General features: G+C 40.4%; 1 protein-coding gene across 1 annotated transcript in view; it reads right to left on the bottom strand.

Annotated features, from left to right (window-relative positions):
* The window catches only part of IGFBP7 (insulin like growth factor binding protein 7), a 67,038-nt gene extending 62,387 nt beyond the window's left edge, over nt 1-4,651 (bottom strand). Inside the window, exon 1 of the mRNA XM_039845299.1 lies at nt 4,128-4,651. Within this exon, the coding sequence (XP_039701233.1) occupies nt 4,128-4,602 (475 nt within the window). The 5' untranslated portion in view covers nt 4,603-4,651. The remainder of the gene's footprint in view (nt 1-4,127) is intronic.
* Nucleotides 4,652-23,294: the final 18,643 nt, after the last annotated feature.

Here is a 23,294-nt window from a genome sequence, read left to right on the forward strand (position 1 = left end):
ATGTTTAAAATTTAACAAAACGAGTTTCCGAAAATCAAAATCTTCATTGAAGCTTTTTCCATTTACAGAACAGTTTCTGTTGCTCTGAACCTAATTCTGACTAGCAAGAGGATGTGGAAATGTTGAAATTTGGAGGTGGGAGGAAAGTGACCACCTAATGTTAGAGTTCAGGATAAGATGAGTCAATGTTGGATGTATTGCCTAGACTTCAGGAGGGTAGAAGATGCAAGGAGAAAAAAGAGCAGACAGGCAGGACAGTCAACTGCCTGCATTTCCAAATAGGAGGGCACTTTCTTAAGAGGATTCCTTTGTTTAATCAACAAATATTTAACAAGGTTCAAATTATTAGCTAGCCACTGTGTTTATAAAGAAGTATAAGATGGAGTCCCTCTTTTAGGATGCTCCCGGTCCTGTAGGGAAGACAGTCAAAGAACGCTTTGGAGGCTGCAGGGAGATGCTATGCTAGCTAACTAGCAGAACTTGTTTTCCCCTCTGCTCTCTTTGCTGAAATCGTCACATGAAATCTGCATGGCTTGCGCACCCCACTTAATTCTGCTCATCCACCCCTGGTCTCTGTCCTATTTCCCTGTTGCACATTCTTCACAGCACATACAACTATATGAACATTTGTTTACTTGTTTTTGTCTAAAGCTTACAGTAAATGCCATCACAGATGGATCTTGTCTATCTAATTCAAGGCTGAGAATAGATGTATACCTGGCAAATTCATATATTCATTCATTCATTCATTCATTCATTCATTCATTCAACACATATTTAAAGCATCTATTAGTGCCAGGCACTGATCTAGGCCCTTGGGGATATAACAGGGAGCAAAAATTCCCTTCTCTCATGGAGCTTACTTTCAGGTTGAATAACGACAACAATGGATATTCACAGTGCTTTCTGAGAATAAGCTTTGCAACACTGACTCTTCACAATAACTCTATGAGATAGGTATGATTATGATCCTTATATTATAGATGACGAAACCCGAGCCCAGAGAAGTCAAGTAATTTGCTCAAGGCTAAGTGGCAAAGTTAAGATTCACATTCAGGGAATCTGGTTCTAGAGCTCAGCATCTTAATTATTCTGTGTGAATACCTTTTGCTTACATATATACAATATGTGTGCAATAAATATTGTTGAAAAAATGGCTGGAAGTGCCGAAGGACAAGTACATTATTGGGGTTTGGGGGGTTGGTGGTGGAAGAGTCAAGGAGCTTCACAGAGAAAGTGGCATCTGCAAATCCTTGAAGGCTAAGAGTTCAAAGGGTGGAAAGATAAATGAAGTTGAGAGTGAGGGTGTGATTCTAAACAGCAGCAAATAGCAGATATTGTGGCTGGACCATTAAGGGGGTTGAAGAGAAGAGTCCAAATAATAGAGTTATTGTGAAAATCCTCATATGACCTGCTAGGTAATTTGAACTTGGTCCTAAAGGTACTAACAAGGGAGACCCTTAAGAATGAATTCAGATTCCACAAGTAAAAATTAATTCTGTGGGAGAAAAAGAGGGGATGGAACCCAAAGGGACCAAGGTGGCAGAAACGGGATTGCCAAGGAACTCAGATATAAAGGATCATGAACAAAAAGTGTAACCAAGCACTGGAATAAAGTACCATGTTCTCTTCCAGCTGTGAGATTTTATTATACATCTCAGCTTATCTATATTAACTTTTTATTAAACTAAATTGTCATATCTGATTTTCCAGTTATTCATGACTTCAGGGACTTCAAAAAGATCCAATGGCAGTAAATTCATGATGACTGATTTAAGATTTGAGATGATTAGCTCATTACCTTTCAAACAGATTTTCAAGAATATGGCTTTGCCTCTTATCGCAGAGATACAGAAAAGAAGCAGACCAAGATCTCTCTCCAGAAGGTGGTAAGTAGTGACCTCAGAAAATAAGGGGAAGGTTAGGAGTGTATCCAGGGCTCCGGTGAAAACATTCTGGGAGGGGAGTTTGCAACTTGTATGGATACTTTCTTCATCGGCGAGACCAGATCTGTTTTGTGTATCCCTGGCTCTACAGCACCCAGAACAATAATGACATGCTCAAAAAGTGCAGGTTACATGAGACCAACACAAAAGAACGCAGATTGAACCACACCATTGTGGCTAAGTCCCACAATGCCCCCTCCCTCTCAATACATGAGGAAGCAAAACTCAAGTTTCTTGTGAGGGCAGAAATGGCTGGAGGAACCTAGAACATGCATTTTCTATTCTTTGCAAAGCCCAATACTAACTGGCACAGAAGTAAACAGCACTATATTGGGTTTGCTCTCATAATTGTCGAAACACACCCGGGAGTCAGGAGCAAGATATAAGGAAACTGGTTTTATCTCCATTTGTCTCTATTGTAGAAAAGTTCTCTGGTGGATCTCACATTATTTTCTGTTCTCTCTGGCATTCTCCTATAAATGGTCCCAGGCACTATACCCCAAATCTCTAAATTTAGGTTGGGAAGAAAAGGCTAATTTATGTCAAGTTTTCCAGTCTTAGATGCTATTTCTCTTAACATTTTCCCAAACATAAAGTAAAACCCAGTCTATACCCTCATGGAGTTTGCAGTCTGGAGCGATGCTGAGAAGCTGTGAGGACATGGTAATGAGGTTATAAAACCACAGGTATACCTCATTTTATTGCACTTCAAAGGTGTTGTATTTTTTACAAATTGAAAGGAAGACCCTCTACCTTAAAAATGAGATATGCGTGTAGTTCCTTATGACTATCAGTCTCAGCTACAGGCTGGAATTGACGATTCTTAAACAATCACTAAGCTACCCTTCTTCCCTCACAAGGCAAGTACAGTGATTTGGAAGGACTAACATTTCCCTTGGAATGTTTATAAGAAAATCTCAGTATTTGTAATGAATTCTTAAACTATGCACATTTCTCTTTCATATGACTGATAAATTAGATCCAAAGGAAAAAAACGACTGTTTCCATTGGAAAAGTATGTGAACTGTTTTGGATTATGATTTTTTAAGTTTAAGGTTAACGATAACATAGTGAGCAGTAAGTTACACAATTTAAGGCTTTCAATAGTGAACTCTGAAATTAATGACAAAAGATCTATTAGCATATGGACTTCTGGGAAAAGCTCTAAAAAAAGAATTATTTGGGAAGTCTGGAGAAAGTCTGAGCTGTATTAAAGAAGCAACTGCTTCTGTCATTTCAAGAGAACTGCCTCGCTGCCTTTCTCTACTTTGGCTGGGACCAGGGGAAGGACTGCCAAGGTTGGATTTCTAACTTTCCCTTGAAACTACTGCCCATGGAAAATGTTATTTCAGGCATTAGAGTTAAAAGAAAAAAATCTTTTATTTTTTTCCCTTTCAGACTTACTCTCTCTATATTTTCCTCTTTCATTTATGACAAGATTGTACTTGTTTGGAATAAAATAAACTATTGAACATAACCTCAAAAGCATTCCTGCTGAACAGTGCATCCTAGGGAAATTCTACACAAAAGGAACAAGAAAAACAAAATGGTCATCGGTTCGCAACATAAACTGCATCATAAAATCATTCTCAAAGAGTGTATTTTTTTGCCCACAAATAATTAGCTACATTACTGCTTAAGAATCTGTAATTCCTAGTAAGTAAATTAAACGTGGGACAACTTCTCTCTGAAAGTCCTTACTTCGCATTTCATCATTAAACTTTCTAGCTCGTGACTTCACTTCTATAAATCCAAGAAAAAAAAGATGAGAAAGGTTCCCAAGCGAGTAAGGGACGCTTTTGCGAATCGACTTGCCAGCTGTTAGCATCAGATGAGTGAACTTTTGGGATGCGAGAGTCTGAGATAGCACAAAATCTTTTCTCTACACACACACTGGCCCTGCAAGTCCTCGCTTTGCTGACGCACGCAGCACACTCTCAAAATAAAACCACCAAAAAGAGAGAAGCGGAGGCGTCGCCCATCCTCGCCCGCATCCTCGCGGCTGCCAGCTCCTCCCCTCCCATCTGTCCCCAGCGACGGCCACCGGAGGAGATGCGGGAACCAGGGCGGGGCGCGCGGGCCGCGGACGCCTTGTCGGGTCTGACCCTCCAGGGTGCGTCCGGCTCTCCCGCCGCGTGGGCCGGGGCAGGGGTTGTCGGAGAGGAAAGCGCTCGTGCCCACCTTGCTCGCAGGTGCCCTTGCTGACCTGGGTGATGGCCTTCTCCCCGCGGCTCTCTGCCCTCAGGCTGGCAGCACGCAGCTGGCACCCGCTGGGGTAGGTGACGCCGTCGCTGCCGCACACGGGGTAGCGGGTCTTGCACACGCACACGCCGCTCACCCCTGGGCCGCCGGCTGCTGCCCCGGCTTTACCCTTCCGCCTCTTGCGGCTCTTCACGCACTCCATGCCCGGCGCGCAGTGCCCCCTGCCGGCGCCGCCGCCCCCGCACGGCTCACCCTCGCCGCGGGCGCACACCGGGCAGCAGCCGCAGGCGTCGCGGGTCTCGCCCAGCGGGCAGCCCCGCGGGGGCAGGGGCGGGCAGGCGGCCGGCTCGCAGGGGCCGCAGGTGTCGGAAGAGGAGGAAGAGGAGAGGGGCAGGAGCAGGAGCAGCAGCCCGGCGGCGCTGAGGAGCAGGGCGCGCAGCGGCGGCCGCTCCATGGCGGGACGCGGTGGTGGCGGCGGCGCGAGCGCGAGTGAGCCGGGCCTCGGCAGCCGGCGTCTTAAACGCGGCGCCCCGCCCGGCCCGGCCCGGCCGCGGGAACCACACCCCGGGGCGGTGAGAGCGCGGCCGCCCCGCCCGGGACCTCGGGGCTCCAGCGCGCTCCTGCTGACGGGGCGGGGTGCGGCATCCGCGTCGGCCCACGGGCCTCGGGCCCACGCCGCCTGCGCTGGGCTTTGGCCTCCGAGCGCACCCGGCTGGGTCCCGCTCAGACCCCTGCTCCTTCCCTGCGGGGTGCGCCCCAGTCCCTTGTAGGTCTCCCACAGTGAGAGCGGCTCCCTGACCCTCTGGATCCCCGTCTTTCCCAGTCTAGATATATCTACTTCTTAACAACGACTTTGAACAGACCCAGTTTTTAATCTATTAACTTCCCCTTGGGCCCAAGAGCCCGGAGTACTGATTACTCTGCGGTTTAGGAAGCTCTTTTAAAAACAATTCGTTTTAAAACCCCCACGTGGGCATTTTGTGTTCTTGCTGGCCACAGGCCCCGTGTGGTCTCGGGTGCCAGGCTAAAAGGGCAAATCGTTGCCAGCCACTACTCTCTTTGGAACCTCGTAACTGCCTCCTCCCCTTCTGCTTTCCTAGGCTAAGTCAAATTTTGAGTGTGAGTACTGGAATCCTCGTGAGAGCTGTGTCGTCTGAAGTTCATATTAAATTGTGTTAGGCCTCCATCAAACCTCTACGGAGAACTGAACTAGGGGTGCCACTGAGGACCTACAGCACCCCCAGTTTTCACCAAACCTGTGAGGGTTTTGTTGTAAACGACTGACAATTCCTCCCAATCTTTCTGTAAAGAACCCTACAAAATCAACTTCAAAGCTTTTCCAAGAATATTTGTCCTTCAGACTCCTCCTATTCAGACACTTAAGTTGTTTCCATTTTTAGTGAGCATAAAACACTGCAATGTGCATGGTTCTGTGTGTCACATTTTAGTTCTTTTTTTCTTGGCGTAAATATAAGATTTTGAGCTAACTTAAAGTGTGTGGTTTGCAATGTCATCAGCAATATATAGATGCCGCTCTCACCAGAGTCTTCCTAGGATTATAGTAAACTTTTTTGAAAATTAAATAATAGCAATATTGAGGGAATAAAAAAACACAAACACTCTCCTATTCAGAAAACCTGGCATTGCTTTTTGGCCTCTCTAATAGATTTTAGAAAAGTGGCACTTTTTTTTAAAAGGTCACATGTCGACATAATAATTGTTTAAAAGTAATGAAAAGTCTTCAGAGCAGAGTTTTCCTAAATATTCTTGCCTTTGTTTCACAGTAAGAGATAGTTTATGTGACCTAGTATACAGTCTCAAATCGAAAGAAATGCAGCGCGCACTGCAATATTCCTATTCTATTCTATTTCATTTTTATTAATTTTCTGGTCAAGGTCCTCTAAGTTGATTCCACGACATACTATGTCAGTTTTAGGTTCCCCAGAAACCAATCATGAGACAGTGCAAGTAGTTTACCTGAGAGGCCACGTCAAGACACACCAGTTGGGGTGGGGGGAGGGAGCAGTAGGGAGTGAGCAGGAAAGAAGACAGCCAATAAAGATGCTTATCAATTCAGCTCCCAGTGGGGTGGGCTCTGCTGCCAAATAAGAGCTCGGGCTCTACAAATTGTGTGTGCATGTTGCCGGCAAGGGGGTGAGAGTTGATGGGGACACTGATAGCAGCTGCACACTAAGGGCTGCTCTACAGTGTTTTTAAACTCTGCATGGGAGCCAGCAGTAAGAATACAAGCAGGTGAGACAATAGAGCCCCTCTGAGGGGCCCTCACTGTCCAGCAGGGGGAAGAGCAAGCAGGGTTTTCATCTCTGAAAGGGGGCTGGGCTGTGTGATAGTGCCAATAGGGAAGACTTGAAAATAGGGAGAGAACTCCTTCCTTCCAAGAAAGAAGATTGTCACCCATTCGGTTCAGTTCTAATGAGATGAAGAGCCTGGATGTGGAGATAGGATTATGTCATCTGCAAATACAATTTTACTTCTTCCTGTTTAATCTGGATGTCCTTTATTTTTCTTGCCTAATTGCCCTGCTTATTCCAGTATAATGTGGTATAGAAGTGGTGAGACTGGGCATCCTTGTTTTGATCCTGACATTAGAGGGAAAGCTTTCAGTCTTTCACCATTAAGTATGTGTTACCTGCAGTTTTTTCGTAGGTGGTCTTATGAGGTTGAGGAAATACCTCTCTAGTCCCAGTTTAAGTGCTTTTATCACAAAGAGGTGTTGAATTCTGTCAAATGCCCTTTTTGTATCTATTGAGATGATCGATAAAGATGTATTTTAGTCTATTGATATGGTGTATTACATTAATCGATTTTTGAATAGTAAACCAAACTTGCATTCCTGGGACAAACCGCACTTGGTCATGATGGATAACCCTTTCTTATATGTTTCTGGATTTAATTTGCTAATATTTTGTTGGCGATTTTTGCATCTATGTTTGTAGGAGATATTGGACCATAGTTTTCTTGTGATGTCTTTGGTTTTGGTATCAAGGTAATAGTGGCCTCATAGAATGAGTTAAGAAGTGTTCTCTCATCTTCTATTTTTTTTTGGAAGAGTTTGTGAAGAATTGGTATTAATTCTTCTTTAAATGTTTAGCAGACTTCATCAGTGAAACTACCTGGGCCTGGGCTTTTATTCATGGGAAGTGTTTTGGTTAGTACTTCAATCTCTTTACTTCTTACAAGTCTGTATTTGTTTGCAGGGCTGCCATAACAAAATACCACAGACTGGGTGGCTTAAGTAACAGAAATTTATTTTCTCACAGTTCTGGTGGCTGGAAGTACAAAATCATGGTGCTGGCAGTGTTGGTTTGGGTTCCTCTGAAAGGACAAGATCCTCTACCCAATTCAGACAAGGTGCCACCCACAAAATATCAAGCACTCCCCTCCCCCAAGTAAGACTGCTGCTTTACAAATTACAGCTTTATATTACTTGAGTCTGCCTTCCCTGTAGATGAGATTTATTGTAATAATCATAGAATTGTCCCCCCTGAGAGTAATCTCCTGCTTTCTTTTTATTAAAAATTATTGGGATGACATTGATTAATAAAGTCAAATAAATTTCAAGTGTACAATTCAACAGTATGTGGTGTATGTATTGCATTATGTGTTCACTTCTCAAAGTTAGATTTCTTTCTGTCACCAAATATTTGACCCCTTTTACTGCTATCTACCTCCCTCCTCCCCCACTTCCTTCTAGTGATCACTAATCCACAGTCCATGTCCATGAGTCTCAGTTGGTCATGTCTGTTCGTTTATTTCAGTTTTTATATCCCACATATGAATGAAATCATATGGTTTCACCTTTTTCTGCCTAACATTTCGCTTAGCATGATTATCTCAAGATCCAAATACTGTCACAAATGGCAGTATTTCATCTTTTCTAATGGCTGAGTAATATTCCATTGTATATATATACCACAGCTTCTTTATCCGGTCATCTATCGTAGGACACTTCAGTTACTTCCATGTCATGGCCACCGTGAATAATGCCGCTATGAACATTGGGGTGCATATATCTTTGAGGCTAAATGTTTTCAGGTTTTTTTTGGTAAATACCCAGAAGAAGGATTGCCAGATCATGTGGTAATTCAATTCTTAGTTTTTTCGAAGAACCTCCATACCGTTTTCCATAGTGGTTGTACCAATTTGCATTCCCACAAGCCGTGTTAGGGTTCCTTTTTGCCCACAACCTCTACAACACTTGTTATTACTTATCATGTTGGTAATAGCCGTTCTACCAGGTGCGAGATGATATCTCATTGTAGTTTTGATTTGCATTTGCATTTCCCTAATAGCTAGCGAAGCTGAGCATCTTTTCACATGTCTATTGGCCACTTATATGTCTTCTTGGGAGAAATGTCTGTTCAAGTCCTCTGCCCATATTTTAATTGGATTGTTTGTCTTTTTATTGTTGAGTTGTATGAGTTCTTTATATATTTTGGATGTGAAGCCCTTATCAGAGGCATTGTTTGCAAATATATTCTCCCATTTAGAGAGTTCCCTCTTTGCCTTGTTTATGGTTTTGTTTGCTGTGCAGAAGCTTTTTAGTTTGATAAAGTCTCATTCATTTATTTTTGCTTTTATTTCCCTTGCCTGTGAGGTCAAATTCATAAAATTCTCTCGAAATCGAAAGTCTATAAGATTAGTATCTATGTTTTCTTCTATGCCCTTTATTGTTTCAGGTCTTATATTCAGGTCCTTAATCATTTTGAGTTAATTTTGGTGTGTGGTGATAGACAGCAGTCTAGTTTCATTCTTTTGCAGGTGGCTTTCCAGTTTTCCCAGCACCATTTATTAAAGAGGCTTTCCTTTTTCCATTGTATGGTTTTGGCTCCTTTGTTGAAAATGATTTGCCCATATATATGGATATGGGGGTTTATTTCTGAACTCTCAGTTCTGTTCCATTGGTCTGTGTGTCTGATTTTCTGCCAATACCATACTGTTTTGATAATTGTTGTTTTGTAGTATAATTTGAAGTCAGGCAGAATGATATTTCCAGTCTTGCTTTTTTCTCTCAGGATCTCTTTGGCTATTTGAGGTCTTGTGTGCTTCCACCTAAATCTGATGATTTTTTTTTTCTATTTCTTTAAAAAATGCCATTGGGATTTTTTTCTGGCTTTATTGAAATATAGTAGATAATTAGTCGCTCATATTTACATTTTATCATTCAATGAGTTATTGTTGGCATACAATAATATATTAGTTTCAGTTGTGTAGCATAATGATTAGAGATCTATATAACTCACAAAGTGATCACCCCACTAAATCTAGTACCTCCTTTCCCCCTTACATATTTATTCCAACATTAGTAAGTATTTTTCTTATGCTACACTTTATATCTCCATGTCCATTTGTAATTATCCATTTATACTTAATCACTTTGCCCTTTTTTCACTGTCCCTACAACCCCCTTCCCATTTAGTTGCCCTCAAACTATTCTCTGTATCTATGAGTTTGTTTTTGTTTTTGTTATCGTTGTTTGTTTTGTTCTTTAGATTCCACATGTATATGAAATCATGTGATATTTGTCTTTATCTAACTTCATTCAGCGTAATACCATCTAGGTCCATCAAGGCAATATCTTTTTCCATCCTCTTCCTTTTAGTCTGTGTGTGTCTTTTAATCTGAAATGAGTCTCTTATAGGCAATGTATGTAGGGGTCTTATTTTCTTATCCATTCAGCCACTCTGTCTTTTGGTTGGAACACTTAATTCTTTTCCATTTGAAACACTTGTTGATAGGAATATAGTTATTACCATTCTTTATTCCTGTTTTTGATACATGTTTTTTCTTCTTAAAGAAGTCCCTCCAACATTTCCTGTAATACTGGCTTGGTGGTGATAAATTCCTTTAACGTCTTTTTGTCTGGGAAGCTCTTTATCTGTCCTTCAACTGTAAATGATAGCTTTGCTGGATAAAGTACTCTTGGTTGTAGATCCTGGGTTTTCATCACGTCGAATATTTTGCTTCAGGCCCTTCTGTCTTGCATACTTTCTTTTGAGAAATCAGCTGCCAGTCTTATGGGTGCTACTTTGTTGGTAACTAACTGCTTTCTCTTGCTGCTTTTAAGGTTCTGTCTTTGTATTTAACCTTTGGCATTTTAATTATAATGTATCTTGGTGTGGGCCTCTTTGGGTTCCTTTTTTTGGGGACTCTGAGCTTCCTGGGGTTGTATGTCTATTTCCTTCACCAGGTTAGGAAGTTTTCCATCGTTAGTTTTTCAAATAACTCTTCAACTTCTTGTTTTCCTTCAGGTACTCCCATGACACATATATTTTTACATTTAATTGTGTCCCATAGGCTCCTTAAATTATCATTATAGTCTTGGATTCCTTTTCTTGCTGTATATCGGTGGTTCGGTCCTCTTTTTTATTGATTCTGTTGATTCCCTGTAATATACTCTTCATCTCAGATAATGTGTTCTTCATTTCTGATTGATTCTCTTTTATAATTTCCATTTCCATTTTTATGTTCTTTTTTCTCTTTGTTAAAGTTCTCACTGAGTTCATCTATACTTTCCCTAAGTTCATTGAGCATCTTTATGACCAGTGTTTTGAACTGTGCATCAGAATAGGGATCCATTATTCCTGGATCCATTATTCCTGGATCTCTATTCTGTTCTGTCATACGGTTTCTGCTTCTTTGTCTTCCCATTTTGGCTGCCTTTCTGTGTCTGTTTCTATGTACTAAGCAAAGCTCTTAAGTCTCTTGGTCTTAGTAGCATGGCTTTGTGTAGTAGATGTCCAGTGGCACAGTCCTGAGAGGGGTTCAGCTGCAGGCCAAATTTAGCCCTAGGCTGTGCCCCTCCAGGGCCACCTGTTAAGACTGAGCCAGCAATTTACAGATGCTGTGCTTATAGTTCAGTGCTCAGCAAGGAGCACCGAACTCACCGAGGACACAACTGGATGTGGTTTGAGTTGGGCTGAGAGTTGGGGAAGGTGGAGTTTCAGGGAATCCTCCGGGCAGAGCAACCTCTGTTATCCACTTTGATGACGTCTTAGCTATTGTGGTGCTGAGTCTGAGCACTGGGAGTGAGGAGGGCTCAACAGAGGGACAATGGATACTGCCAGCACTTCTGCCAGGGAGAGAGCCTCGCCTCTGGCCTTCGCTGGGCAACTCAGTGTTCTCCTGTAAGTCTCTGGTGCCCACTATGCAGCCAACCCAGTGCTGGTACTCAGAGCGAGCAGGTCCATCACCACGAAATTCCCACAGACATGGCCCTTTTAAGAAGTGTCTGCAGCTGCCATTGCCGTAGCCTCTGTCCCACTCAGCCTCTCGGGACTGGGCAGCCTTTTCTCTTTGCTCCCTCCTATCTTCTACCATTGCAGGGTGATTTCTTATTTCTCTCTCTAGTTATAGTGCTTATGTTCATCTAGATCTCAGTCTACTTTGCTTGCTGTTTGTTCCGTGTTTCTGTTGCAACTTTGATGTAGTTGCAAGAGGGATGAACAAAGCCTCTATCATCTACACCATTTTTTCCCCTTGCCATTGGGATTTTGATAGGGATTGCATTAAATCTGTATAATGCTTTAGGTAATAAGGTCTTTTTACCTAATTTGATTCTTTCAATCCAAGAACACAGAATATCTTTGCATTTCTTTGTCTTCTTCAATTTCTTTTAATAGTGTTTTATACTTTTCAGAGTATAGGTCCTTCACATTTTTCCTGGGTATTTTATTTTTTTTGTTGCAATTGCAAAAGGAATTGTTTTTTCATTTCTTTTTCTGACAATTCACTTAGAGTATAGGAACACTGTGGATTTTTGAACATTGATTTTGTATCCTGAAACTTTACTGTATCTGTTTATTATTTCTAATAGTTTTTTTTTTTTAAGTAGAGTATTAAGGGTTTTCTATATAGAGAATCATGTCATCTGTAAAAAGTGATAATTTGACTTCTTCATTTCTTATTTGAATGCCTTTTCTTCCTCTTTCCTGATTGCTCTAGCTAGGATTTCCAATACTATATTGAATAATACAGGTAATAATGGACAGCCTTGTCTTGTTCTTGATCTTAAAGGGAAGGTTTTTAGTTTTTCATTATTAAGTATGGTGTTAGTTGAGGGTTTGTCATATGTGGTCTTTATTATGTTTAGGTACTTTCCTTCTATACTCATTTTGTTAAGTGTTTTAATCATAAATGGATGCCATATCTTGTCAAATACTTTTCCTGCATCTATTGATATGATCGTATGATTTTTATTCTTTATTTTGTTTATGTGGTGTATCACATTAATCTATTTGAATATGTTGAAACATCTCTATGCCTCTGGGATGAAGCCACTTGATCATAGTGTATAATCTTTTTTAATGTATTATTGTATTCGATTTGCTAGTATTTTATTTAAGATTTTCGCATCTGTGTTCATGAGAGATATTGGTCTGTAGTTTCTTTTTTTGTGTGTGTTATATTTACCAGGTTTTGGAATCAGGGTAATGTTGGCTTCATAAAATAAATTCAGAAGTATTGCCTCTTTTTCAATTTTTTTGGAAATTTTGAGAAGAATAGGTATTAAATCTTCTTTAAATCTTTGGTCGAATTCACTGGTGAAGCCATATGGTCCTGGACTTTTACTTTTGGGAGGTTTTTGATGTTTGTTTCAATTTCCTTACTGTTGATCTGTCTGTTTAGATTTTCCAATTCTTCATGCATCCGTTTCTTTTAGGTTATTAAATTTGGTGTCTCATAATTCTTCATAGTATTTTTGTATGATCCTTTGTATTTCGGTGGTATGTGTCATAACTTCTCTTTCATTCCTGATTTTGTTTATTTGTGGCCTTTCTCTTTTTCTTTAGTGAGTCTAGCCAGGGGTTCGTCAATTTTATTATTCTTCTAAAAGAACCAGCTCTTTATTGCATTAATTTTTTCTATTGTCTTTTTATTCTCAATTTCATTTAATTCTGCTCAAATTTTGATTTTTTTTTTCTTTCTGCTAACTTTGGGCTTATTTGTTCCAATTTTTTTAGTTTTCTAAGATGCAATGTTAGGTTGTTTATCTGAGATCTTTCTTGTTTCTTGAAATTGGCCTGTAATGATATGAACTTTCCTTTTATTACCACTTTTTCTGTGTCCTAAAAGTTCTGATATGTTGTCCTTTCATTCTCATTTGTTTCTATGTATCTATTTTTTAAAAAAATTAACTTATTTATTTAAACTAGTTTCAAATATACAGTGCAGTGGTTAGACATTTATATAGTTCATAAAATGATCCCCCCAATTGCTCCCTCCTTCCCCTGGCCTCCACCTAGCCATCATATTAAATGGTAACTGCATTCCCTATGCTGTGTTTCCCATCCTCATGACCAATTGTCAACTACTAATTTGTATTTCTTTAACCCTTCACGCCATTCTCCCAGTCACCCAAACCCCCACACCTCTGTCCGTCACCAAATTGTCCACTCTGTGAGTCTATTTTTGATTAGTTTGTTCTTTTTGTTCCTTAGATTCTGCATATAAGTGAAATCATATGGTATTTATCTTTCTTTGTCTGACTTACTTCACTCAGCATAATAACCTCTAGGTCCATCCACGTTGTTGCAAATGGTAGGATTTCATTTTTTTAATGACTGAGTAATATTCCATTGTATATATGAACCATAATTTCTTTATCCAATTGTCTGTTGATGGACATTTAGGTCACTTCCATATCTTGGCTATTGTAAATTGTGCTGCCATGAATATTGGAGTGCATAGATCTTTACGAATTATTGTTTTCGTTTTCTTTTATCTCTCTTTCATTTTTTTCTCTGACTCAGTCATTCTTCAGTAGCATGTTGTTTAATCTCCACAACATGTGATTCTTCCTACTTTCTTTTTATAGTTGATTTACAGTTTTAAAGCATTATTGTTAGAGAATATGCTTGGTATGATTTCAATTTTCTTGTATATATTATACAGTTTTGTGTCTCAACATATGACCTGTCCTTGAGAATGACTAGAGAAGAATGTATAAGCTGCTATTTTGGGATGAAGGGCTCCATAAATGTCAATTATATCCAATTGGTCTAATGTTTCATTTAAGAATGTTATTTCCTCATTGATTTTCTGTTTGGATGATCTATCCATAGCTGACAGTGGGGTATTTAGGTCCCCTACCACAAATGTATTTTTGTCATTTTTTCCGTTTAGTTCTGTTAGTAATTGCTTTAGATATTTTGGTGTTCTCCGGTTGGGAGTGTAAATATTAATAAGTGTTAGATATTCTTGATGTTTGGTTTCCTTTATCATTATGAAGTGTCTATCATTATTTCTCTTTACCCTTTTTATATTGGAGACTATTCCATCAGTTATAAGTACAATTACACCTGCTTTTCTCTAGCTGCTATTTGCTTGGATTATTGTTTTTCACACTTTCATTTGAGGTCTATATTTGTCCTTGCAGCTAAGATGTATCTCTTGAAGGCAGCATATGGTTGGGTATTGTTTTTGATCCAATCTGCTACTCTCTGCCTTTTTATTGGTGAGTTCAGCCCATTTACATTAATGGTGATTATTGAAATGTGAGTTTTTCCTATACCCATTTTATCTTTTGTTTTCTGGTAGCTTGAAGTCTCCATTGTTTCTTTGTCCTCCATTATTTCTTTGTCTGCTATTTTAATTTGGTGGCATTTTGTGGATTTCCCTCTATTTCTTATGTTTTATGTGTCTCAGTTCTGGATTTTTGATGTGTGTAGTTACCATTAAGTTTTTGTAAAAGGTAGTTATATATATACAGTAGTTCATTTTCTTCTGTATATGCGCCTTATCTCAATTCCTCTTTGCAGATTTTGATCTTTATTCCCTCCCCTTTTCTATTTTTGTTGTCTCAAATTATTACTGTATATGCTGAACATTCATTTCTAAGTTGCAGTAGCTGTTATATTCTTTTTTTAGTGTGGTGTTTTTTGTTTTTTTTTTTGCCCTTACCCGTTATGTAATACTTAAGCTTATAACACCCCGTTCTTAATAAGAGTGACACTTTCCTGCTTCTGTCTGCCTGTTAGTCATCCTACTCATTGTTATGTATTTTTTGTTCTTTTGTTTCAGGTAGAGTGACCTACTTCAGTATTTCCAGTAATGCAGAACTTGTGGTGGAGAATTCCATGAGCTTGCGTATGTCTGGAAAGGTCTTTATTTCTCCTTTATATGTAAAGGAGAGATTTGCTGGATATATTATTCTTGGCAGGTAATTTCTTTCTTTCAATAGTTTGAATATTTGGTTCCACCCCTTTCTTGCTTGTAAGGTTTGTGCCAAGAAGTCTGATGATAGTCTAATGGGTTTTCCTATATGTTACTGTCTTCTTTCCCCTGGCTGCCTTGATAATTCTTTCTTTGTCATTAAATTTTGACAGTTTTAATATAATATGTCTTGGAGAAGGCCTTTTTGGGTTGAGATAATTGGGTGTTCTGTTTGCTTCTTGGATTCGAGGATCCAATTCTTTCCATAGTTTTGGGAAATTCTCATCAACTATTTGTTTGAATATGCTCTCTGTTCCCTTCTCCCACTCTTCTCCTTCTGGTATACCCATTATTTTTATGTCACTTTTTCCAATGGTGTCAGATAGTTCTTGTAGAAATCTTTCATTATTTTTCATTCTCAAGTCTCTCTCTTCTTCCCATATCTAGATTTCTGTCTTCGATATCACTAATTCTTTCCTCCATCTGGTCAGCTCTATTTCCTAAGCTTGCTATTTCATTCTTCATATCTTTTAGTGTGTTCTTTATCTCCAGAAGTTCTATTTGCTTCTTTTTTATGATTTCAATCTCTTTGGTAAAGTATTCGTTTTGTTCATTTATTTTTTTTTAATTTCTTGGAATTATTGGTCAGACTTTTCTTGCCTCCTGTTGAGTTTTTTCAGAAGTGCAATCTGGAATTCTCTGTCACTTAAATTGCACATTTCTATGTATTTGAGCTTATTTTCTGGAGATTTTTCACTTTCTTTCTAAGTGGTTGTTCATGCTGTTTGGTGGACTATTTCTCCATCTAGGCTTTAATGGGAGTACTCTGCATTTTTTTCTTTTTTAAAGAAAATTTATTATATAGTGATCTCTCTTTAGGAGGTTGACAAGAAGAGGTTTTGCTTTTTATTTTCAGTAGGTGGCATCCAAGCCTCTTGGATCTCTGCTTTGATGCTCAAAATGCTCCTCCCTCTCTGGAGGGCCGTGTGTCTCCTCTGCAATCAGATCTCTCAGTCCCAGGGTTCCACCCCCATGAAAAGGTGTGATGTGTGATGGGGGTCTGAGTCTCTGAAGAGGTCCTGAAGTCCTGTTACAGCCCCAACAATCAGATGCAAGTTTCCACTGCTTCCTTCTGACTCAGCCTGAATGGGTCGGGGTGGGATTGATTAAAAAAGTCTGCTGTGTGTGTGGTTGTTTCCCTTCCCTTATTGATGTCCCCTAGGTTTCATCTATCTTGCTTCAATATCACCTTGCCTGTCTCTGGTACTGGCTGTTGTGCACGAATTCCCCTGGGACTCAGTGATGTTAGTTCTGAGAGGGTATTGTGGGGGAGGGTGCACTCTGGGTTGGTGCGGGGTCGGGGCACAGCCAGGCTCGGTAACTCAGCCTCTCCCTTGGCAATGACAGTTGCTAAGCCACAGCCTTCACCCCTCCTCACTCAGTCTCTGCCCTATTCTCTGCCCTGATCCCTGGGTTCTGCTCTGTGGAATATTCTGATCACTCAGGCAGCACTGCTTCAGCCTTCAAAGGGCCAAAGACCCTACCATGAAATGTCCCCTCCTCCTCTTCCTGCAGGGAGCTTTGGATGCATAATGCAGCTCCTTGTTTTACACTCCTAATCTGCCTCCCAGTCTCATGCAGATTTGCCTACCTTTGGTTGCTCTGATGCACAAATCTCTCATATGTGCTTGTGTGCAGGTTGGGTGTTATTTGTTGAGTTGTAGATGTTCAGCTTGTTGTTATTTCAGTGGGAGAGATCCAGGGAAATTCCTCGCACCACCATGCTTCTGACATTACTCTAATCTCCTGCTTTCTTAGACCTTCCCCAGAATTATTTGACCAAAGCCCCACTCCCATAATAAGTTTTTTCTAATACTCTCTTATTAAGACACCGCACAGTTCCATATGGAGTCTATTCCCTCTTGTTATGATGAGTAATAAACCCAACTTATCTGACTACAGGTGTGATCCTGGTGGTCTTTGGATGAAGAACAGTGACACATGAGAGATTTACCTTCTAACTCCTTCTATTCTGTCCTACTTCATTCAGCTCAACATTTCCCGCCCCAACTCACAGTAAGCTCCAAACCCCTTTGCTAATGGGTCCTTGTACCTGGCAAGTACCCTTCTTGGTGGGGCATCTCCAAGACTTCTCAGGCTAGCAAACGTAGGTGGCATCTGTGGGAAACCCATGGTGCCACACAGCCTGTCCTCCTGTGTCCGTTTGCACCCTGCCTCTCCAGCAGATGTCTAACTGGAGGATGGAATGTTTGTCTCTTTTTATCAATGTTTGTGATGCAAACATCACAGTATGTTGGTTTCTCCTTCCTCACTTGGCTTCTTGTGTTGGGGTTGGGGGACAGGCATAGGAGGGGAGGAAAAACATCCTGCATCCTCCTCTCAACTCTCACTCACCCCCAACCTGCTTATATAGAATGGGGGTTAGTGTGCCAGTGGGGTTGATTGTAGTAGGGCCATTTGACACTGAGAAACATTCTGCTCCAGTTCTTGGTGGCTCTATTTTTAGAATGTGGGGACATGTAGCACCTGTAGTTTGGGGTTGTGAATCGTAGTACTATTTCTGAGCAAGGGAAAAGCCATTCTATTCAATAGTCTGTTACAGTAGTTAGTTATTATCTTTATCATCATTTCATTTTTTTCCTCTCCCTCCTCCTTCTTCATCATCATCAGTAAGTAGGTCGTTGGGTGATGGGGTGTGGTGTAGTTTATCATCCGGCCCAGATAACAGCATGTGAAAAGGAATGAAGCCAGTGGAAGTCATTTTGGCACATTCCAGCAACCAGAAGAAATCCAGCATTGCTGAAGTAAGGTGCATATGGTGAGAAACAGGGAGAAATAAGTCTAGAGAGAGGGCAGATGCCAGATGACCAAGGACTTTGCACGGCATGCCCAGGACCATAAGTTCCATGGACTGGAGCTTATAGATGACAATGAGCTATTGAAGGATACAGGGAAGAGACGAGATCAGGTTTGAAATGTAGGAAGGTCAATACAGAAGAGGAGAATGGATTTGGATAGGGATAGACCTGAAGAAGGAATATAATGTCCACAGTACAGGGGCTACCCTTCACCTATGCAGTGCCTTTATGTGAATTAGAAAAATGTACTCCCACTGGGCAGATACAGCACAGACGGTACAAGACCTGGCAAGCAGAAGATGCTTTTGTGCCAATAAAAAGGTGCCTCTTCCTGCTGGGAGGAGGACCCAGCCTAGCACGGTCTAGCAGGTTAAGGGAGGGCTGAATTTCAGTCTCATTTGCTCCTTGGGCTGGGTGCCCTTTGTGCAATGTGCAAACTGCACAGCCTTACAGGGAGCCCAATCTGATGCCAACATTGTATCTGGTACAGAATTAGCACTCAATTAAAAATTTTGAAAAAGTAAATGGATGAAAAGGAAGATTAGTTGGACAGCTACTACTGTCCACTTCTGCCATCCAGACTGGAATCGATGAGAGCTTGAAGTAAGTTGTGGCGATGGGAATGGAGGGAATGGATGATATCATTTGTTATTCATCCTGGACACTCTGTGTAGTAAAAGGGGGCACTATTAATAATTACGCTAGGACAACAAGAATAAATCAAGATTGTCTTAGAAAACAGGGACATGTGATCACCCTATATAGAAGGGAAGGGATGAATGAGAAATCTTAAAGGACTAGAATATACAGGCCTTGGAGAGCAACTGTAAGAGGAAGTCAAGAGAAACTTCTAATCCCTATGTTGTACACCTGAAACTAATATCATATTTATAATATTATATGTCAACTCTAATTGAATATTTAAAAAAATTAATAAAAAGAAACTTTGAAATTTCTTGCATGGGAGACTGGGTGAAAGCTACTGCTAAAGCAGGTTTGTGTTGGGGGAAGGTGACAAGCTTGATTTTGGACATACTGGTTTCTTTACAAAACCAAATCTATCCTTTTTGGACAGTTCTCAAAAGGGAAGGGGATTCCTTAACACAGACATTGCAGGGCATTCAACTTAGAGTTAGCCCTTGATGTTTGTTCTCTCAGTATATGTATAATCCTTCAATGATAAAATTTCATTGTTTAATAAAGGACAGAAACTGATTTCTTATCAGCATTCTGTATCTGATCTCTTAAAGGAGTTCCAGCTATGCAGGGAAATAGCTAATGATATAATTGAAAAGGCATTAATAGCCTATGAAATTCAATATTTAGAGACACAGAACTTGAAGGGCTCTCTAGGGGTCATTTAAAGTTAGGTGATGCTGGAGCATGCTGTTAGCCCTGATCATAAGTCATCTGGGTACACAGAAACCTAAGAACTCTTAGAGATCTAAAGGAAGATGGTCTCTCTTGTATTCTGCTTTATTGTTTGACAACCTTTCAAGATTTCCGAAGGTCACTGAATAATAAGCCAACTTCCAAATATACACCGTTGCAAAGAAAATTTAGATTTAAACTCTAATCTTCACTATGCCACATCTATCATGTGAGACTGTTAAACCTCTAGGAGCATCATTTCCTAGCTTAAAAACTATTATTTTACCCTTTAACTTTGAATTAACACAGACTTTTACATTTGTATTCCCCTATAAAATAAACTAGAGAGCATTGCTTTTTGTGAAAATAAGTGGAAAGAAATCTCTTTGGGTTATTCCATTGTTAGGCTCCATCCTTTTTTGCTATGGGGTAAATGATATGATCATTTGGTGGTAAATGATACAGTGCCCCCATATTTGTCTTCCAGTTGCCTGATTGCATAATTCACCTTGGCAAAGTAGAAAAATAAAAAATAAAAACTGTCTCCTCATCATTATAAGAGGCCTGGGAGAACATCAAACCAGGATGAATATTTTCATGGAATAAGTGGTTCCGTCATCAACTTAACTGTGAATAAAACTTTGTGCTCGTGAAGGGGTTCCATGGGTGTCTTTGAAAGTTTGTGTGTGTTTATCCTGAGAGCATTGAGTCCTTCATAGAGCCTCATCTAGGATGTTAAGATATTAAGTAATAAACTGATGCTTTTTTAAAAAGCTTGTTAAGGGATTAGAATAACAATTATTCCTTTCGCTGATGCTAGATTTACTTTTGAAATGATGATAACTGCGTGACATGATCATTGCTTTATTTACTCTTGCAATGTTTTTATTTATTGCTGGCTGATGTGTCAGCCTTTTAGGTGAATGACAAACTAATTCCAGTGTTGTCACAAATCTGTAGCTATCAAGCTTCAAATCCAAATTTCTTAACACCAAGCCACCTCCTTCATTACTGCCATCTCATAGCATTAATGTTTAACAAAAATGCTTGCTTTTAAAGAGAAATGATGATGTGCCAGAACAAAGGGAATACTGGAAAAATTTAAGTCCCTCTTCATTTTTGAATCTTCTTGAGTGGAATTCTCTCAGGTCATTTGAGTATGTTGTTATACCTTATTGAGAGGTAACATTTTTACATTTTTTCCAAGATTCAAAGGTAAAATTTTGTCCTCATGTTACTTGACCTATTATCCTGGAAGCCCATGAGATACACTGGTGGTTGGCTTGAAAGGTGGCCTTCAGGAGCAGGGGAGGTTCTCCAGTGATTTTCTTACTGCAGATAAAGTGTTTTGGGGATGAGATATTCAAGAGAGGGGAGAGAGGATACAACTTTAAGAGAAAGGGACTAGTGTCTCCTTGGCCTTCAGTGAAATCTCTTGTAGTTCTGTGTGTGGTTTTGGACTCAAGAATTTATGCACATGGCCAGGGAGCCTAATGGAAGCTTGAGCAGCCTCCAAGATGGGAAGTAGACCCAAATGAGGTGTTCTGTTAGAAGTGCAAGCAAGTGTTAGGAGGGGCTTTGTGGTGACAATGACTCCTGTGTGGGGAACCTTCCACGTCTTTAGCCATGGCAATGAGGTGATAGATGGAAGTCTAGGAAATTGGCTTACTGAGGGAAAGTGATGCTTTCCAGCTTCATGTACCTCTCAGAAACCACCTTGCTAAATCTTTTCTTATTGTGTTGTTAATGTAATTCTGTACCAATAGCATTTACAAGAAAAAGCTTGCAGGGGACTGAATAAAAGCTATTTCCAGGTATAACTGCATTAAACCAATTAGAATATAGAGAATTCTTAATCTGGGCCTCTTGAGGTGGCTCTAGTGAACCGAGGGTTTATATTCAAGTAAATACTGTTGATTTACCACCCCCGGTTTGATAAGAAGAATGCCCAACTTTTTTGTTTTCTTTATGAAACACTTTAAAACCTGCCCTCTAGCTGCATACTCTACCTTTCTCTTTTGACCTCTCTGGTCTACCAAACTGAAAGACTTCTGGTTCCTTGGATATGCCATCCTCTTTGGACTTCTCATGTATTACTTCTGGAATTCCTTGGAGAAACTGAGCATCTACCTCATTTCTAAGACTTTGTTTTCTCCCTTTGGGTTGGAACCCTGCTCTCTTTGCCCGTTTCCCTTCGGGAATTGTCTTGCTTCTGAGCCCCAGCCAAGTCCAGACTCCTGCAGTTTGTTGCCAGGTCTGTCTGGCGCCTGCCTGCTTGTGTAGACCTCTGTGTGCTGTCTACTCCAGAAGTTCAGTTCCTTCTTGCTGGGCCCCTCTGGGCTGGCTACTCACTTGGGCTATGCTCACTCATCTGTGTCGTCTTCTTCACATCCACATCCACACCCCAGGCATGCTCCCCCTCAGTCTCTGTAGCTGGATTTGCCCACAAGAGCTTCCTTCCTCTCAGACTTTCTCAATCTCTCCATCCTGCCCCGCTCTGCCTTTGCCAAACCCTTTCTCTTTCCCTGGGGGTTTTTAAGATAGGAAAAATAAACTATGACTGGGCTTATTTGGAATTTGGCTGTCAAAATCTTGTTCTCTTCTTTTTGAGTCTATTTATAAAATATTCCGGGCTCAGGGAAAGCAAAAACCCTTCTCAGAGGGCTAAGACACTCCACTCTGACCCCTAAAGCATCCTTGCTCATCCTTCTGGTCTCAGCTCAGACATCACTGTGGGAAGAACCCTCTCTAACCATATTATTGTCAGATAATTTTGGGGGGGGGGATGATCCCTTTCTTCTCTTATTCCAGTTTTCAGCACTTTCTAATGTGTAGCTTTGAGTAAGTAATTAACCCTTGATTTTCTCATCCATAACAGGATAAAAGTAGTACCTGCTTCACAAGGTTGTAGGACATTAAATGAGCTAATACATGTAGAGCACTTAGAACAGTGCTTGGGACAAAATTAATCTTCAGTAAGTTTTATCGTTGAATTAATTCCTGTGCTTTCCTTGGTGTTTTCACAGGATTAATAAACCAATGATTTTTGTCAAAATTGACTAATAGAATAAAATAGGTCACTTGTTGGACCTTCTCCTCTCGCTAAATTAGAGGGAATTATGTAAACACAGCTTTATTTTCCTTTTTCTTTGCTCTGCCTTTTGATTCCTCTCATGTATTTTGGAGGGACTCAGGATATTGATGAGGGTGGGTGGATAGCTCTGTTGGTGGTCCTTGGGGTTAAATGACTTTGCAGGCCACACTTAGAATATTAGAGATACCTAAGTTTGTGCCTTAAGTTTGAAAATCTTTCAACAGTTTTACGAAAAAAATTTTTTAAAATTCTACATTAACATCGATAAAGTTAAAATGGTGACTGGGACAAAAGGGTAACTCATTTGTGTAGGGCTGGTCCTTCTGCCTAACTTGGAAAGACTTGCAAGCTGTATCTTTGAGCGTCTGCTGATGAAACTCTTTCTGGGAGAACATTACTTCTTGAAAAGCACAGCGTATTCTGTGCCCATGGGGTTCCTCAGTTTCACAGATGCTGCTTTAGGAACTACCGAGATTTGGGATTTCTCTTTCATTTTTTAAAAAAATAAGCGTTAAGACAGAGTTTCCAAGGCATCAAGGGGTTTTTCTATTGCTCTTTAAGTTTCTATCTCAAAGAATAGTAAATTACATTTGAATATACCCAACACTAGTTTTAGCCCCCTGCTGG

The sequence above is a fragment of the Pteropus medius genome, unplaced genomic scaffold (assembly GCF_902729225.1).
Source record: "Pteropus medius unplaced genomic scaffold, Ma_sr-lr_union100, whole genome shotgun sequence".
NCBI lineage: Eukaryota > Metazoa > Chordata > Mammalia > Chiroptera > Pteropodidae > Pteropus > Pteropus medius.